This window comes from Akebia trifoliata, chromosome 1, assembly GCF_017979445.1.
Source record: "Akebia trifoliata isolate Shusen 1 chromosome 1, ASM1797944v1, whole genome shotgun sequence".
Lineage (NCBI taxonomy): Eukaryota > Viridiplantae > Streptophyta > Magnoliopsida > Ranunculales > Lardizabalaceae > Akebia > Akebia trifoliata.
In genome coordinates, this window is record NC_141375.1 from 21,234,777 (window position 1) to 21,254,960 (window position 20,184).

The 20,184-nt window shown below is 34.3% G+C and overlaps 2 protein-coding genes across 5 annotated transcripts; both read left to right on the forward strand.

The window, feature by feature from the left end:
* Nucleotides 1-1,340: 1,340 nt before the first annotated feature.
* Nucleotides 1,341-12,747, forward strand: LOC147410911 (cytochrome C oxidase biogenesis Cmc1-like protein). Of its 4 annotated transcripts, none has more exons than XM_086441568.1 (3): nt 1,341-1,786; nt 1,985-2,061; nt 2,232-12,747. In XM_086441568.1, the coding sequence occupies exon 1, from the start codon at nt 1,418-1,420 to the stop codon at nt 1,706-1,708; it is 291 nt and encodes a 96-aa protein (XP_086297694.1). In that variant the 5' UTR covers nt 1,341-1,417; the 3' UTR covers nt 1,709-1,786; nt 1,985-2,061; nt 2,232-12,747. The 4 variants fall into 4 exon arrangements, with proteins under 4 accessions (XP_086297694.1, XP_086297696.1, XP_086297701.1 ...); XM_086441570.1 differs by having other exon boundaries at nt 8,740-12,747; XM_086441575.1 differs by having other exon boundaries at nt 8,881-12,747.
* Nucleotides 12,748-17,223: 4,476 nt separating this feature from the next.
* Nucleotides 17,224-18,559, forward strand: EXL7 (EXORDIUM like 7). Its single transcript, XM_086447857.1, has one exon. It carries the CDS (start codon nt 17,241-17,243, stop codon nt 18,234-18,236), a length of 996 nt encoding a protein of 331 aa, XP_086303983.1. The 5' UTR covers nt 17,224-17,240; the 3' UTR covers nt 18,237-18,559.
* The last annotated feature ends 1,625 nt before the right edge of the window (nt 18,560-20,184 follow it).

Below are 20,184 nucleotides of genomic sequence, written 5' to 3' on the forward strand. Positions count from 1 at the left end.
AATCGATTTTACAATAGTTGGTGGAAAGTTTTGTTCGATAGGTACTTACCAAACATGTTTGGTAATATTCAGTAGGTACCTACTGAATTTGCTTGAATAAGTTTGGTATAAACTGATCGAACAAAATTATCAAAAAATCTTAGAGCTCTTCAATTCAAAATTATCATTTTGAGGTTTTAATAGTGGTTTAAAGAAATAAGATAACTTGAAAAAAAGTCCCCAAAATCTAATTTTCATTGATTCAACCTCTCACAAACTTAGAAAGAGATGAATAATAATAAAAATAAGAAGAAGAAGGAGGATGAAGAAGAAGAAGTGGATTTTAGGTTTTTTCTTCGGTAGGTGATGGTGTGTACAACCCTTGTTAGCAATCTCTCGTTTAATTCTTGAAACATAAATGAATTTTATATATATATTTTCAATGAAAGTATTATTCTCTAGATTATTGAACTATTATGGATAATTCACAGATTTTAAATTTGAAAAAGAATAAAACATTGTTTTTACGACTTTTACAAATTTTACAAATTTTACAAATTTTTATACAATTCAATGGAAAAAAAATGCTACTATAACTTATTGTATGTTGCAAAGTGTAAATTTGTAAGTTGTGACGTGTAACACAAGTCAACTTTGAAGCGGCCATGTTTTAAAATTTTGGAGAAATCCACATTTTTACGTGACAAATGTTTCTCTTATCTTTAAAAAAATAATGACACGACCCTCTACATTTATGTGAGATTACACCTTAATTTTCTGAATTGATGATTTGCCCCTTGACTTTGGTCTTCTTTTAAAAATCAATAGAACAATAATTTCAATGTCCTCATTATCACCACATCATTATTACCACCACTTTCACCTTTAAAATCACCAATTTCATCATCATCATCACCATCATAGGGCCAAAATTTTGAAATGAAACGAATAATACACTTATAAAGCATATGCTGCAAATTTTCCATTTATCAAAATTTTGATATAATTTTAGATCGGATTTTTGCAATCCCAAACCGAATAGAACTCGAATTTTTGCCATATTCCAAATTACTAATAAGTTGCACAATTCAGTCATGTTCTGGCCGTATCTAAAGGAGCGCTCACATTTTTTGGCTGGACCTGGCCTTAGCCAATTCAATACCTACCTTCTCCTGGTGGAAATCTCTCCTCCGAACCTAATCCATCTCTTTCAGACCCTCTTTTCCCAAAGGCTGGATTCCGGCCGACCGAATACTCCTTCCTTGACAATGATTGAAGACTACCCCTTAAAAATATAAGGGTAAAATGATAATTTTAATTTTTATGAAAAAAACTTAAGTGGGTGCAATGAGCAAATAGACCGACTCTTCTCAAAATGGGGAGGGTATGTCTACATCAGCCATCAAATCTTGATATCTAGATAGGAGAGAGCAGTATTATGTCGCATCAAGGCGATCCCATCTCAATCGTCTCCAAGTGCAAGCCGTTACACCAAGCACTGTGCGAGTGTCACAGGCGTGTACCAGCTGGCCCACCACAGGAGGTGGCGTGTCGTCATCTTAACAGAGCCCTCGCCGAGTGTCTCGTGTCCATCGCGTGTCCGGACGAGTCCGAGGCCGTACGTAGCTTATGCTCCAGTGGTGGTACCTCTCTTAAACGTACCCAGTGTCAACAAGCCCAGCTTTCTCTCTCCATTTGCCTCTCTTCCCATCAAAACCCACCCCCTTGAAAGCCTAACTGTCTTATTGATCCCTAAAGCAAAAAAGACCCATCCATGAGACCATGATCCCATCCTATTCCCATCTGGGTAAGTAAGTTGATTTCAATTTTCAATTAGGGTTTGTTAGTTTGTGGATTTTGCAAAAATTACTTGGTTTATCTGTATAGGAAATTAAATTGTTGGTAGTTCTTGGGTTTTTTTGAGCAAGTTGTATGATATATTGGGTAAGTTTTAGAATTTAATTGGATCATGAGTAACCAATAGTTTTCTCCTAAAATTGTTCAGGAAATTATCCATTTGAAGATGAAGTGGAATGTACTACCAAGTTATGCTGAGAAAATTATAACTTTATTATGATCGTGGTATGTATATATATATGCTCTTTTTGTATTTTTTATTATTATAGAAAAATAAAGAATGTTTCCATGATTAAATATTTTATTGTTTTCTTATCGACAAGGAAAAAAAATGCATTATTTGGATGAATCAGTGATACATACCTTCTAATGAGGTACAAATTTGTTTGTGATAGGTTATTATGGTGGTATGTGTCAAGTGATTTACATTTTCGTTCGAAATTTGAAGTGTAAGTTGAGGATAGGAAAAATACAATATATTTTCTTTCCAAGAAAAATAACACAAAAGAGAATGGATGGTTCATCATAGATTGCCTATCCAGTTGATGGAGATAAAAATCTTTTTGAGGTCATGGGTGTTGAAGCAAACTTGTATGCAAAAGGAAATACAATTGAGGTAACTTTTTTTTAATATATAGTTTTTAAGTATGAAGACGGGCTATGATATCAATTGGATGGATATGTAGCTGATCTGGATGAAGAAGTTAGTGGACGTTCTCATAGTCCTCTTTTAACAGAGAATTAAAATGAAAGAACGAGACATATCGATGATCCTCTTATTAGCAAGTGGCGACTCAAAGCTCAACTGTCTACATGTTGTAATGTTGACCTAGAAAACAAGTATTTTTTGTATCATTTCTATCACACCCTAAAAATTCGAACCTTGATTCGTCCCATGGCTCAGTTCAAGATCCTAATCCAAGAGTATGAAAGGAATTAAGAACTATTGATTATTATCAACTAAAAAATTTAAGAAAAAAAGATAAAAAACAAATAGAAGCCAATGCTTATCAATAAGGGGAGTATCATCTTGGAATTCAATCAAAACATCAAGTATAGTACTACCTATTGGGTATTTATTACATTCAAACCAAATATAACAAAATAAAATAAAAACATTATAAGTTTGAATCCTAAAGAGACTAAATAATTAAATAATAAATAAATAAAACTATGTCTGCTGAGAAATCTATGTTTCCATCGTCCAACTCCAATTTCAATGCTCATTTATTTGAAATGTTTTTCCAATAGAATTAGTTAGTTAAAGTTTGTAGGAAAGTCAACGCTATACTAGTATCTAAGCATATATACATACAAATAGAAGAAAATATACGATCATGTTATTGTCAAGTAATCAAATTATTCCAAGATAAACGATGCCTGTAATGATGACCAATTTTTTCATCGGCTTGACCTTAACCATCATCATCGATTTTTTTCAATAGCTTGGTCAAACTCTCTGTTCCAAAACATAAAACCTTCCCGAGGGCCTTTCGGGTCTTTCAGCCAATGATCTAAGTCCTGACTTGCTCAGTTCATCATTCCAAAACATGTATATAATCATGCAATTTCACATTCATCTTCTAAAATATCATATTAATCATTCCATGCAGTTGTAACATAAGCATTATCATGGCAACAAAAAATTATCACCAAAATCTACCAGATTTTTATATCCCACTCTATTTAGACATATAAGAAACATTTAATCATGTTATATACTTAATTTTTATTTACTACGCACATATAAATATGTCTCGTGAGAACCTACCTTAATTAATGTTGAAATTCACTAATGAAATCAGATTCCTTATTTTCTTTTTTCTGCTTCTTCTCGATTTTTTACACAAAATAATTACATAAATAAAGATTACACGACTACTGATAGTGGCCAAGAGACTCTAATAGAATTTTAACATCTCTCTCATCCCAATGATTTTTTTTTTTAAATTAAAAAAATAACACAATTTTTTTTTTAAAACAATATAACATTTAAGAAACAAAAAAAATTAAAATGATAGCCTTGCATTGCAAGCTGACTTCGCTGTATACAAAAATTTATTTAATTTTTTCTAATATTTTTTCTATAAAGAAGACTTCTTGATCTTTCTGACGATATATAGATCGTTGCAAACGGAATACTAACGAAGCTTTAGTGAATTTTACAAATCAACACTATTGTGCTACCTCGAAAAATGAAAATTAAGCATGGATTGACTGACAACTTATCATGCCACCTCTAAGATAGTGACACTAGATCTTCAAAGCAAAAACGATCGCAGCCAACTCTAAGTCATGCGTTGGATGATTCTGTTTGTGAGTTATTAATTGGCAGGACGCATATGCTACTACTTTCCCTTACTACATCAGAACACAACCTAAGCCTTTCAATGATGCATCACTATAAACCACAAATCCTTCTTCACTAGTTGGAAATACTAGCATTGGTACTGATGTCAATCTCTTCTTCAATTCCTGAAATGCCTGCTCGTAATCTTCGGTTCATTCAAACTTTACGTCTTTCTTTGTTAGATGGGTCATCAGGGCTGATAGGCGAGAAAAATCCTCCATAAATCTGTTCTACCTCCAATGTTTCTATTTGATTTGGGACATTTCGAGGCAACAAGTCGATTTGGGGTATTTCGGAGCTATGGAAAGGGACATTTGGCTTGCGTTCATTTTCTTGTTCCCATCATGATGATAATGAATCATGAATCCAATCTCAACATGATGAGGTGGTTAGATCAAGTTTTAGATCTAAGCTTCTATCCATTATAACTTGGAGAGCAAGGAAACAAGAAAAACAAGAAGAAATTGCAAGAACTAAGACAATAAAAAACTTGGAGAATAAGAAAACAAGAAAGAATGCAAAGAAATCAAAAAATTTATTAAGAAATCGAAATAAAAAAGAAGATTTATAGATTTGAAGTTCCATCAATTGGAGTTCTGTCTCATGGTGAGAGAAAACTCATCGTTCTAGTTCATCTTCTCCCCCGAGCTTCCTTTCTCTTTTTCTATTTTTTAGGAATAAAGCCCCCCTTAGAACCTAAAGTTCTATTTTCCCTCAATCTTTTAGAAGAATCGAAAAACCATCCTCAGACCCTTACAAGGCTCCCCTATTTATAGAACTATAGGGGAGTCTACAAGATTGTAAAGGAAAATACAAAATTAACCCTGAAAATTGGTTTTGTCCATATAGCAAATGGCATTTGCTATCTATTAGCACTTGGTTTTTTGATTTTTTGCTTTCTTCTGATTCTTGCATACTTTTCTTCATTTCTTCTCTTCTCTTGTACCGTCTTTGCTTGTATTACACTCCTTGGCCAAATTTGTGTCTATTGTAGACGCCAAATGAGGTGGGACCATGCACCATACAATAGAGTTGTTGGTAATATCTTGCTAATCCCAAGAAATTGTGAATCTCTAATACATTCTTCGGTCTCTCCCAGTTCATAACTGATTCAATCTTCGCGGGGTCCACTAAGATGCCCTCCTCTGAGACAACATGGCCAAGAAATTGAACCTTTGACAACCAAAATTCACATTTACTTCTCTTTGCATACAAGCGGTGATCTCTTAGTGCCTGTAATGTTATTCTTAGGTGTTTCTCATGCTCTTTTTGGGTCTTGGAATAAATCAAGATGTTGTCAACGAATACTACTATAAATTGATCCAAATACTGCTTAAACACTCGGTACATTAAATCCATGAAGGTCGCCTATGCATTGGTCAAATCAAATGGCATCACCAAAAACTCGAAATGGTCATAGCGTGTACGGAAAGCAGTTTTAGGTATGTCTTCTTCTCTCACCCTCAGTTGATGGCATCCCGATCAAAGGTCAAATGGTCGATCTTTAAGAAGAAACGAGATCCCTTCAATTGGTCAAACAAGTCATCTATCTGGGGTAGAGGGTATCTATTCTTAATAGTGACTCTATTCAGCTAATCGTAATCAATGTAGAGACGCAAAGAACCATCCTTTTATTCACAAATAAAACGGGGGCTCCCCAAGGCGCTATGCTCACCTAATGAAACCCAAGTCTTGTAGCTCTCGGAGTTGCTTTTTGAGCTGTATAAGTTCGATTGGTGCCATCCTATAAGGAACAATGGAGATCGAAGCAATGCCTGGCTGAACTTCAATCATGAAGTCTTAACATTCTCTTAGGGGGCAAACCCGTAAATCTTTAGGAAAGACATCGGAGAAAGCTTGAACTACTAGAACAGACTATGCTGGTGTTCCTTCTCCATCTTCTCATACTAAATGAGCTAAGATGGTTGAGAACTCTGAACTACTTGAGTGTTGAGACACTAACCCAAATGAAATAGGTGAGGTAGAAAACTCCTCACCCCAAAAACATACTACTACTCCCCCTAGGAATCTGAAAAGAAACTCTCTTTCACAAAATAATCCAATGTGACATGATAAGCTACCGGCTAATCCGTACTGAATTTTCGTTTTACAAGACAGCACAATAGTGTGGACTTGTAAAATTCATTGAAGCTTCGTTAGTATTCCGTTTGCGACGATCTATATATCGTCGGAAAGATCAAAAAGTCCTCTTTATAGGAAAAATATCATAAAAATTTAAATAAATTTTTGTATACAGCAATGTCAGCTTGCAATGCAAGGCTGTCATGTTAATTTTTCTTGTTTCTTAAAATGTTATATTGTTTAAAAAAAAATGTGTTATTTTTTTTAATTTTAAGAAAATATCCTTGGGATAAGAGAGACGCTAAAATTCTATTAGGGTAGCTTGGTCACCATTAGTAGTCATATAATCTTTATTTATGTAATTATCTTTTGTAGAAAATCAAAAAAATGCAAATAAAGGAAAATAAAGAATCAGATTTCATTAGCGGATTTCAACATTAATTAAGGTAGGTTCTCACAACCTATATATTTATATATACGTAGTAAATAAAAATTAAGTATATAGTATGATTGTTTCTTATATGCCTATCGATGAATAGTGTGGGATATAAATGTCTACTAGATTTTTGTGATAATTTTTTGTTCCATAATAATGTTTTTGTTGAAATTTGATGGAATGTTTAATCTGACCTTTTAGAAGACGAATGTGAAATTGCATGATCATGTACATGTTTTGAAATGATGAATTAAGTAAGTAAGGACTTAGGTCCTTGGGTGAAAGACCTGAAAGGACCTCGATGAAGGTTCCACGTTTTGGGAAAAAGAGTTTAACCGAGTTGTTGGAAAATCGGTGATGATAGTTATGGTTAAGCCGATGAGAAAATTGGTCATCATTGCATACATTGATTATCTTGGAATGACTTGATTACTTGATAATAACATGATTATATATTTTCTTTTTATTTGTATGTATACATGCTTAAATGCTAGTGTAGTGTTGACTTTCCTACAAGCTTTAGCTTACTAACTCTGTCGGAAAAAAAATTCAAATAAATGAGCATTGAGATCGGAGTTGGACAATGGAAATGCAGATTCATCAGCGGACATGGTCTTATTTATTTATTTTTTAGTTGTTTAGTCTTTTTAGGATTCAAACTTATAATGGTTTTGTTTTATCATATTTGGTTTGGATGTAATAAATACCCAATAAGTAGTACTACACTTGATGTTTTGATTGGGTTCCAGGATGATAATCCCTTTTAGTGATAAACATTGGCTTCTATTTGCTTTTTATCTTTTTTCTTAAAATTTTAATTGATGATAATCAATAGTTCTTCGTTCCTTTCCTACTCTTAAATTAGGATCTTGAGCCGGGTTATGGGATTGATCAAGGTTAGAATTTTTATGGTGTGACAGTTTCTCTTGTGAGAAAAATAGGAGTTGGTTTTTCTTTGGGGGTCCTTGATTCATCTTTAACTTATCTAAGAGTGAAGATGTGGCAACTAGAATTCAAATCCTCTGTGACGAGATTGAAAAATAATGCCATTTGGGTTACAATTCCGAAGAAGCCTATCAAATAGGATGATCATACTGGCACAATGCATCAATTCTCATCATACATCCACAATTAAGCATATTAGGCTTGGACCCATAGCTCAGTTGTTTGGCATATTTGCAATGCAGTGGTGGTTGGTTCAAGTCCAGCTTACTCACCACAAACAGAAGTCCTATTCAAAGTTGGAAATATCGATATGCCTATAGAAAAGGCCTTTGAAGAATGTATTCCTGCATTTGTACACCCCACATTCCATTTATTTATGTTGCCAAAACAATTTTTGAGTATGAGGGCTTAAGAAGAAGTTTTTGGCTATAAAAATGGTACATATGATAGATCAATCCAGAATTGCTAATACTTACAAAAAAAGTTGAATTGCTAATGAATTCATAGTTGAAGAAAAGAGAGAAAAAATCCCATTTTCATAAAAATTTGGGCCTTGGATATAGTTTTTCGCTAGGAAAAGATATTGGGAGCCAAAAATATGATTAAGGGCCTTTCACTCGGAAAAGATCTTGGGATTCAAAAATACGATCAAGGGCCTTCCGCTCAGAAAAAAGTCTTGGGAGCCAAAAATATGCTCAAGGGCCTTTTTTATATGATCAAGGTCCACAATTGTCGTTGGCCATGACATCCTTCACCCGTTCAATATATGGTTGAACACCTAGAAATGTTTTTTTGTACTTTTCTGATGGAGTTAACCTAGTTTGCTCAACTTGAAGCTTGGTTCTCAGTGGGCTGACTGACTTCGACTTTAACTGTGACACTTTGTCTTCAATAGATTGAGCGTACTAAAAAACAGACGATCTTCTTTCATTCTATCATTCATCTTTCAAAGCTCGTTTATCTGAACTTGACTGTGGTCTGCCTTTTGTCAATGTTTTCTGATCTAGTTCAACTAGATTAGCAAGCCCTTTATCTTCTTCAAGAAGTCGGACTGATTGTCTTCATTTGATTCTTCAAACTGCTTACACAGCATCTGAAATTCGATTCCTGCATTCAAATCAATTCGTGGAATATGTATGGGTACATTAGATAATGTTTCCAAAATAGAAGGATACATGACAAGGGAATAGGCCTACCTTCATGCTGAAATTGGACTATTTTATGTGCATAGGGTAATCCTTGTGTATGCTGAATGCCACACCCACATGAAAATACACCTACCACCCCAACATCATTGCATTTCAATAGAGATCAAGTCCAGAGCAACTACAGAAATATACCTTATCAACTCCTTCAAGGGTGTTCGTTGATGCTCATGCTTTATCCTGACCAAACTTCTCTGAAATGAAGATCTCACCTCAATAATGTCTTAATATCATATTATGTATTGTACCCCAATTGGTGGTGAAATTACATTGGGACTATTAGAGGTGCCTCTTCACTTTTGTGTGGGATATGTCTCCTTTGTTGGTTGTGGTATTCCCAAAGTGAGTGTATCTATCAGTGCATGCAACTACAAATCGTTCTTTTTTACTTCGACAGCCTACTATCTCTGACATATGAAAATACCTCAAGATATTGACTGATATCCATCTCAAGTTATGTAAGTCAATCCATTTACTATATCTCAGTGTTAGAATGAACCAAGTCATTCCACTGAGTTAAAAATATTTCCCATTCTTCATTGGTTTCAAAGTAACACTTACAATTTGCTATCACATTCTGGGAGATGTGTAAACGACGAAGGAGATTCACTGAATCTAGAAATACTTTCTCAGTGGCATTCATTAATGTTTATTCTCTATCTATCACAATCACTGAAGGAAACATGTTCTGATCGAGGGTGCATTTCAAACATTCCAATGTACACTTTAATTATCTTCTTTATCTGCCTCCATGAATATCAAAGCAACACAGAAGGTCAATCCAGTACATGTAATTCACGATCTGCAACAATGGTATTATAAATTTGTTGGTCTTATACGTACAGTCCATAAGGATTACTGATGCAAAACATTTAGCTAGTTGAATTGAATCTAGATTGGCCCAAACAAATCCCCTAGTACAGTCAAATTGAATGGATTCAACATTATGTTACTGCATGAATCGGGATTATAAACCCATGCTCATGCAAATTCTTCATTAATCAATGCAATTGAGTTCTTCCATCCATTTCAGTAACTTTTATTTCATGACGTGCATTATATATTGTAGATGCATTCAAGTTGTCCCTCTGTTTCAGTATGTCTATGACTTCCATCGGCTTTACACCACATTGAGTCATCTCTTTCATCGTATTTTCAAATTTTCTATCAAGTCGTGGTTGTGAGAACCACATTGAACTTGAAGCTTCCACTTATCACCAATCCAGAAGCTGAATTCCTTTTAATGTAAAATGGCAATCACACTGCTTTGTTCCAGTTCATCTAATCTTAGCCTTGTTTTCATCAGATTTTTTCTTGTGTTCTTTGAACTTTCCACCCCTTTCACAACTAAAACTGATTTTAGGAGTGCTACCCGAATCATTGGATTTTTTTTTTTTTATAACAACTGTCCCTGCGGCTCTCCCAGTATCCTGACTCCAATTGATGAGTTCTTCTCGGTTGTTGAAAACCTATATTTAAGTAGATTAATTAGTTATGAAAAAAAATTGTATAATTAAAAAATAATGATAGTTATCCAATATTATATAAATACCATATTGATTATAAAGGGAACACTAACATCGAAGTTGACATGTTCTGAATATGACCAACATAAAGAAATCTACAATAAAAAGATACACAAAATCATTACATCCGTAGCACTCATTACACACATGCATCCCATTAATTATTATGGTTGAAACAAGCAAAAGTAAAATGCTAAGACACTGTCCTCAACACGGAGCAAAGCCAAGAAATTTTTTTGTTTAGATGGGATGAGCTGTTGACAATTGATGTCTTTGATCATGTTGACATAGTGAAAGCCATACCAACAGCTTGAGTTTAAGGCACCCACGTATTTTTTAGGGCATCATTTCAGGATTTTTTTCTTTTTTTGTAGAAGATGGGACAACTTTTTAATAAGTCTAAATCAGTTTTAAGCTATTCTTATCAAGTTCATTGAGTTGACCCGGTCAAGTTACATATTGCTATTTTCTTCAAGGTCCAAGTTGCTTCAAATCAGTTTGTTAGCATGTGAGGATGGCTCCTTATCTTGTGTGAATACAATGCTGATAGCAAAATTTTCACTTTTGATAGTCATGAATCACCATTGTTGCTCAAGATCAGTCCAAAGTGTTCATTTTCTATTGGAATTTGAGACCTACTTTAAGATCTTTTCTATTGTGTTCTAAAGTCCATGTATGATCACTAATATTAACAGTCCGTCATATCTATGGCGAGGCAAAACCATATATTGCATGATCAAATTTGAAGGTCCCTGTGTTCGGTTCATGTGGTAATCTTAATGACTAAAAGCCATAAGTCTTGGGACATGGTTTATATTACTTGAACCCAATCAGTGAATAAGGATATTGTTACATTGGTTTAGGGACTATTTTATTTCTGATTTTCAGTGTTTTCGATCACTTAGTACTTGAAGATATTGCATCTGGGACTGGTTTTTCGGGTTGTTTTGGTGTCAATTCCATGGACATTTTATTCTCCGTTTGCACACCGATTTGGGATTGAATTCAACACCATTTTGGGTCTTGTGTCCTCTACTGACAGTCATACTTGTGTGTAGGACTTACATGAACTTCCTTAACTAACTTGCAGTTCTCTAAGTGTACTAAATCAACTCATATTACATTGACCCTTCTGTCTAAAAATTTTGATTTTAAGAGGGGTGGATTTACTTCTTTCTTTGCTTTTATGTATTCATGTCTAGTGAACAATTTAAAATGTTCCAAACTTAAAAGGAGAATAATCATGTTCCTTACCCATTGCAATTATACATCTAGCATCAAGAGAATATTTCAACAATCAGTTGGATCTTGAAAATTGATTATGCACGTCTTTCCGGAGTATTCAGTGGGTACAAAGATGAGATGATTGACAACCACAACTATTCACAAGAGAAAAAGGTAAAAATAACATTTAATCAAAGGATTCACAGTTATGGAGAAGTAGTTATTATCACCAAAACATTTTTGTAGGCATCTTATTTTATTTGAAGTAGCTAAGCTAGGCTTTGAAATCTCTTGTTATTTCCTCATTATGCCAAGTCCTTTTTGTCAAGTTTTTTATTCGTTATATTTGGTTGTGTAATCTTTATTTTATTTAGTGTCGAGTTCGTTATGGCATCATAGTTGTTCTATATAAAGTTACATTTGTTGGGAAACTAGCCCATTGTATATTGTTATCGAAAAGTTCAAAATGAAATGCAAGTCATACAAGTTTTGTAAGGTGATGGCTTCAATTTTTATTTCTTTAAGAATTCTCATTGAACATGCATGAATACTCCTAAAGAACCTTTAATGTAAGGCTATCATAAGCTGGAGTCTCTCCGAAAGACCTTAAAAAGTGAAATAAACCTCCTCAAGAGCAAAATGACTACTTAGTGGTGTAAACCAAAATATTCAAGAAGAAATTGGGAAAGATGTTAGGCACCACAATACTCTTGTCTTTTGACAGTTACCTTGAGTGTGCCATTTTTGAGAAATTGTAAAGATGAAGAAAGTAAGGGATGAATGAAATATGGAAATGTAGACGGACACGTACAAGTCTTCCTCGTTCTTAGGTTTATGAATTAGGTTAGGCTAATTGGAATAAGTAACCTTTGCTCATGTCGATTTTACAAAGAAAATGTTAATCAATGATCTAGTTAGGAGTAAATTTACAGCTATAATTAGAATCTAAGAGAGAATATGGAATCTTTTTAAACTTTATATTTCCTTTTCCGTCCAAATCTCAACTACAAACAAAGAGCCATATCTTAATTATCGAAGGTTTTCCTTTTGAAATTTTGATTTGCTCAAGGAATTACTTTGCTTTTGTTTATTCAAAATTGATAACAAGGTATTTGTAGGGTTGATTCTGATTATGATTTCATACCCAGAATTGGAATCGATAAGAATCGGAACCTCTGTTTTATTTAGGTTTCGATTTTGGTATATTTGGAATCAGACCAAAATCGACACCCGTTGACACCCCTTGCCCTTGTTCCATATTAATAATAAATATTTGATGTATTTTTAACAATTGAAGTTTCATTGTACCTAGCAAGGTTTAATCCGAACTATGCTAGTTCAATAACGTTTTACTTTTTTCATAAGCACAAAAGTACATCGTCGTTGCCACCTAATTACAATAATCATAATATTTCATTACAATTATTGTTTTCTAAGATGATAAATCAATCTGTGTTAAATAAAATCTTTTTACAAGGTCGGTGGAATTGGTGTTTTAATGGATAGTGGTTTTCAATATTTTGAAAGGGAGATTTGTACAAAGATATATAGGCTCAGAAAACATCAAAGCGAGATTTGAGAGTGAGAGAGCGACACCCCTAATAAAAGAATTAGGTTACTAAGATTGTAAAAAAGGAGATACATAATCCCTATTAAACTCCTTAACTTGATGATCCATGCAAACAAAGAGTCATTCTTTTTTCTCACATAAGAAGGGATGAGGATCATGTAACATTTTTTACTTTTTAGGGTGATTTAGACATGCCCCTCCATAATTTTTGTCAATATTAGAGAAATGCCCATTTTTAATCTCTAGACATGCTCCCCTTGACCTAGATTTTCTCTAAGAGACTAATTTAAATGACCTAAATGCTCTTATCTATAGCTTTGAGCTCTTGACAAATTAAGATTTAATGATCCCCTTAAATTCAATGTACCCTTCATTTATTTATTAATGCAATATTGATAAACTGGAGTGATATGAACATATAAGACCTAAATCACCTTCTAAAACAGATCTGTAAAGACTAATGATAAATCCACGGGGTTGGTACAAGGTTGAAATGACAAGGGCTGGAACAATAGATCTTTTTCTTGGGATCTTTTTCCTTGTGTATCCTCCCAAGAAAAAGATTTATGGTTCTGTGCCCTTGTCATGTCAGCCATGTACTATTATTTATTGTGTCAATTTATCACATCTCGTTTGTAAATATTCTTCTAACTAGCAAGATTCTTATTTCCTATTGAAAGGTGTATTACTAAAATGGTCAAGTATTTTACAAAAATTATTGAATCAGTTTTGTTTTCATTGAATTTATGAAAATGGTCATCTAGTCGATTTTGTAATTTTTTTTAAAAAAATGATTATTTAATATTCGATCACATTTGCTATTTACTTATGTATTGAATTCAACTCAAGGGCATAAAGGTAAATTCATCAATTTGTTCAGTTACAAAGTGATCTAAAAAATATTTTCAAAAATTAATTAAAGTTAAAAAATAAATTTTAAGTTTCATTTGTTAAATTATGCAGAGAGTTACTATATATGAATAGTTGTATTGATTTAAGGCCTTAACCACCACTTCTATTATGTGTGTTTTACATGTAACATATAGTAATATATCATTAGGTAACCGCCCTTCCATCTGTACATTCTTCTCCTTTATTTATGGTGGTGGTAGGTACTGCTTTGTCTCTCACATGGACCTTCCCATCTCTTACATCATTGAAGGATCTTTTAATCATATATTATATTGGAAAATTTTGAGGAGATCCTCTAGATTTTGATGAAAATCAGAGATTCCCCTGAGATTCTTTAAATTGATGAAATACCCCTTGACTTTGGTCTCCAATTATATACAAACAGAAATTGACAGAAATGTCCTTGTTTTTTATAATCTTTTGCCAAAAATTCTTGATTTTAGTCCTTAAAAACCGTTGTCTTCGTCTTACTAAGAATCCTTATCTTCTTATTTTTTTTATAAAAAAAAAAAAAAAAAAATGATGTTTTAAGGTTTGAAGGAGAAAGAACCTTTGGGATGGAGAAAGAGAGGTTGAAGACAATAGATTTTTTAGGTTAACATCAACAGATTTAAACGTGTTCAAACATGAGGGTGTTGGAGTAGTTTTTATTTGTCTCCCATGGAAGACTAAAGTCATGGAGTATGTCATCATTTTGAAAGTTTGTTCTATCTCTAAATTTCATTAAAACCTAGAGGAGGCACATCAAAATTATCCTATTATATAAAGCATTGGGAACAAAAGAAGAAAAACTCGAAGTCAAACAATGTGAAAAGTAAGAGTGTGTAGTCCAAAAGAGAGAAAATTCAAAGAAGCATCACATGCTTGCTTTACTACTGCACCCATCATCACTCTTATTCATTTTGACTGTCTCCCATCTAATTACTTCTCTCTCTCTCTCCAACTAAAAAGGGAAAAAAATTACCACATTTTACTGCATACATTCTGGTCAAAAGCTTTGACTCAAAAACTTGACTTAACTCAGATGTCTATCAAGATGAGCCAATTCAAAGACTGGTGGAGTCAACTTGGGTGAGAAAAATTAATATATTAAATATTTTTACAGCACTACCCATGTGAAGATAATAGTATTGAAGATAATAAATAAATGGTTTTGTGTGATTAAGAGGGAGCAAAAAAAATGAAAAAGAAAGTTGTTGTATTAGATTACCAAATAAATTAATTTATGGTGCTTTTAATTGCAAAATAATTTTAAAAACAGAAGTTTATATGGAAGAGTAAAGAGAATTGCTTCTTTCTTTTTTTTCCAAAGTGAAGCAAATTTGTTAGTTTTGGGTAACAAATGATTGGAAGTTTTTCATTTAAAAAGAAATTGTTACTAAAATATGAGGGTGATTTAGACATATCCATCCACAATTTAGAAAATATTTTTCAAATCGAAGAAATCCTCCCTTGTCTTGTCCTTGGTCTTCACATATAGACAATTGAAAACTGATCTAAATGCCATCATATTTAATCTCTAATAATTTTTAAAAAAAAATCCATTATTATCTTTCTTAAAACTAGTCATTTTGAACCTCTACGGAAAATTATTTTTATCTATTCAATCTCATACCCAATCCATCACTTCAACTCATCATAAACTCTTGTGGACAGGGGACTGGGCCTGTATCAATCCATAGACGATGGTCTTGTCTAAGGATGTCCCGAAGTAGTTGCAATGCCCGCATGCACCAAGTAAGTGAGGATGCGCCCTCGCGAGTGGCCCCTGAGGAATTAATGCTCATATTGGGTATTGAAGTCACAACCTACAAGCATTAATCTCTTACCAGTCCAAAATTGCCATTGAGCCAACCCCTCGCAATTAGGAGTATTATTATTATTATTCGGAGGGTAGGACTTGGGAGGAGCATCATTTGTTGATCTAAATCCCATTTTTCAAGACTGATTGAATTTTTATGGGCTAAGCAAGCAAAGTATTATATAAATTGTAAAAACTTTTACAGATAGTATGACCCCAGCCAAATCAAATTGGATTCTCAAAACAGAGGAAATCAAAACCGAGATTTAAATTAGAGACAGACAACAACACAAGAATCATCATGAAAATGAGTTGTCTCAAACATGGGTAGAACCTAATCTAATATATATGGTCTAGATTCTATTATAAATTAAGAAAAAAAAACTCATCTCAATTCATTGACCATTAGTGTATTATACTAATGCAACAATGATTAGATCTTAGGAAGTGCAATATCAGGACATGTGGCACCCATGTGAAAGGTGATCATATAGTTCAAGAATCGATTGTATTTTATGATCACACCGTCTGATCATTTTGGATCATTTTTGCAATGTTTTTAACCCTTGATCATGTTATGACCCCAATGGCCCCAAGTGAAATACATCTTTAAAAAAAAATAAAGAAACAAATCCCGGATGTGATGGTTAAACTCTATTGCAATGATGATACTACAGGGGTGGTCATGTAGAAAAATAGGTCGGACATTAGGATGATAAAAAGCTTAACACCTCTCATTCTTACTAATTACTATCATGTCAGAATAATTAGTCTTAATGTATCATTGGATTCATGTCTACAAAATATATCACAAAGGTTAGTTAGCTCGACCCCATTTGTTTTATTTATGTGATTATGATCAAAGATTTTTTTTTTTTTTTTTTTTTTTTTAAAGATGTGAATAAAGAAAAGAAGGAATATTGACATCTTTTAAAACTAGACAATAATGATGACATGGCATCATGGAAACATGCAAAGTGCATAACACTGTCCCCCCAAGAAATAAATAAATAAATAAAATAGGAGAAACAATTGTGTAGTGTCGGTCCTTCAAAAAACTACCTAGTTAGAAATTTACAACTGATGATCTTTTCAATCTAGACCGTCCGATCATTTGACCCGATGAAAGAGACTTTCTTTGACCAAAAAACATTTTGATTATTAGTCAAAGATCATCATTCAATGTTGATGATGATCCACAAGTTAGAAAATTACTAGAAGTATGGTAATATAATTCCATTAAAATAAGAAAAGAAAAGTGAAGGGAATCTTTAAGTTGAACAAATATCTCTTTATAAGAAGAAGGGTTCATCAAACTATCATCCCAACACCACTATGAGCTCTAGAAACAAAATGGGTCACCTTCATTTCCATCTTCTCTTCTTAACAGTCTCTTGCTTGTCTACTTTTGTCCTCTCATGGAATGAAAACCAACAAGAATTCAACCAAGCCAAGAACTATGAAGGCTCATCAGACCTTGTAAACCTTGAATACCACATGGGTCCTGTCCTTGCATCACCAATCAACCTCTACACCATATGGTATGGACATTGGACCCCAACCCAACAAGCCACTATAAGAGATTTCCTACTTTCATTCTCCTCTTCTGCTCCTTTCCCATCTGTGGCTGATTGGTGGCGTACCGTCCGCCTCTATACAGACCAAACAGGATCCAACATCACTGGAAATATCTTACTTTCAGGTGAATATTATGACTATAACTACTCTCATGGAATGTCGCTCACACGTTTAGATATGCAATCGATCATCAAGACCGCTGTTAATGCCTACACACGACCGTTACCTCTCAATACCCACAATGGCATGTACTTAGTACTAACATCTTATAATGTTCGTGTCGAGGATTTTTGTCGAGCGGTCTGTGGTTTCCATTACTTCACATTCCCAGCTGTTGTCGGTGCAACCGTGCCATATGCATGGGTTGGGTATAGTGGTACCCAATGCCCGGGAATTTGTGCTTACCCATTCGCATGGCCTAAGAATTCGGGTAATGGTCAAGGCAACAACAACATTATGGGAGCTCCGAACGGGGACGTCGGGGTCGAGGGGATGATAAGTGTGATAGCGCACGAGCTTGCGGAAGTGTCAAGTAACCCATTGGTGAATGCATGGTATGCGGGTGATGACCCGACCGCTCCAACTGAGATAGCCGATTTGTGTGTGGGTGTGTATGGGTCTGGAGGGGGTGGTGGGTATGTTGGTAAAGTGTATAGGAACTCATGGGGTAAAGGGTATAATGTCAATGGTGTGAAGGGAAGGAACTTCTTATTGCAATGGGTATGGAATCCTGTTAGTAGAAGATGTTTTGGACCCAATGCCATGGATTAGTAATTATATACCCCAAATCAGAGACTTGTTACGAAGAAGAAATGGCAACATTAGAATGGTTATCCTCACATTAGTTCTTCATCAGTTACAAAATATGGGTAACTCTAATGTCCACCAATACCTGTTGGGTTTGTTCAAAATTATAACTCTACATAAATGGTTTGGATATAACCTTCAAAGGTATTCACTTGGTGTCTTAGTGTGATTTTAGAACAGTAAGATGTGTAATCAATGTATTACAAGTTTAGGTTATAGTCATTATGTAATGATATGGAAATATAACACAGCCCAAATTAAGCCATCAGATGTTTTTGTTGCTAGATCTTTTAAAAATATATTTAGGCCGAAACCAAATCCAAGGATCTTTCCAATTGTGTCTTGGTGACCCAAACAATCCTCTTATGAAGGAAAAAGGCACCTGTACAAATCCTCAAACAATACATTAATAAAATTACAAAAACCTGACACTATTTTTAGCCAAAGATCTATTGGTGAACGTCGTGAAATTGGGTTCAAGTTTGAACATAGGACATGGGACATGGGTACGACACTACACGTGTATTGCAAACATAGCTGACATGTCACAACATAATGATATATATATATATATGGGTCCCGTCCAGTAACAAACATTTTGGCAAAACATTTTTCAAAACATGGGTTAGAGGTTTTGGAATGGACTGATTTTTTGTGAGGATGATCTCTACGGTGAGGAGATCATCCTCACAAAAAATCAGCCCATTCCAAAACTTCTAGCCCCTGTTTACAAGTTGAAAAATCGTGGACCGTCCATTTTTTGTAAACCATTTTTGATGGGGTTAGAAGTTTTGGAATGGGCTGATTTTTTGTGATGATGATCTCCTCACCGTAGAGATCATCCTCACCAAAAATCAGCCCATTCCAAAACCTCTAACCCATGTTTTGAAAAATGTTTTGCCAAAATGTTTGTTGCTGAACATTTCCCTATATATATATATATGGGTCACGTTATTACGACCCCCTTTTGGACTAAGTTTTTACCACACACTTTAACAAACGTTTTTTTGTCCTACATGGGTTAGAAGTTTTGGAATGAGCTGATTTTTGGTGAGGATGATCTCTATGATTAGAAGATCATCCTCCCCAAAAATCAGCCCATTCCGAAATGTTTAGCCCCATCTTTACACGTTGAAAAATTGTGGACCGTCCATTTTTTGTAAATCAATTTTGATGGGGTTAGAAGTTTTGGAATGAGCTGATTTTTGGTGAGGATGATCTCCTCACCATAGAGATCATCCTCACCAAAAATCAGCTCATTCCGAAACTTCTAACCCATGTAAGACAAAACGCGTTTGTTAAAGTGTGTGGTAAAACTAAGGGTGGCGAACGGGACCCTATATATATATATATATATATATATATACATATATATATATATATGGTCCCGTCGGCACCCTACTATTTACCCTATGTTTGGCCCAACGTGTTTTGTCCTACATGGGTTAGAAGTTTTGGAATAGGCTAATTTTTGGTGAGGAGGATCTCTATGGTAAAGAGATCATCCTCACCAAAAATCAGTCCATTCCAAAACTTCTTACCCCTTCAAAAATGGTTTACTAAAAATGGACGGTGAAGATCCTCCTCACCAAAAACTCAGACAATTCCAAAACTTCTAACCCATGTAGGACAAAACGTGTTAGGCAAAACATAGGGTGCTAAACATTTCCCATATATACATAAAAGGAAATAAAATTGATAACTCAATCATTGATTGCTCCGCTAAAACAAAACTCCCAAGCCAATTCCTGACCACTCCATGAAATTAGCAAGACACCTCTACATGTTCGATAAGGCAAACAAAGTGGAAAATTACTCCTCGGATGCTATTACCTTTTGCTAAAATCAAAACGACTCTTACAAGATACTACTAGACCCCACAGCCAGGAACGTCACTCTTCCCAAACATTGT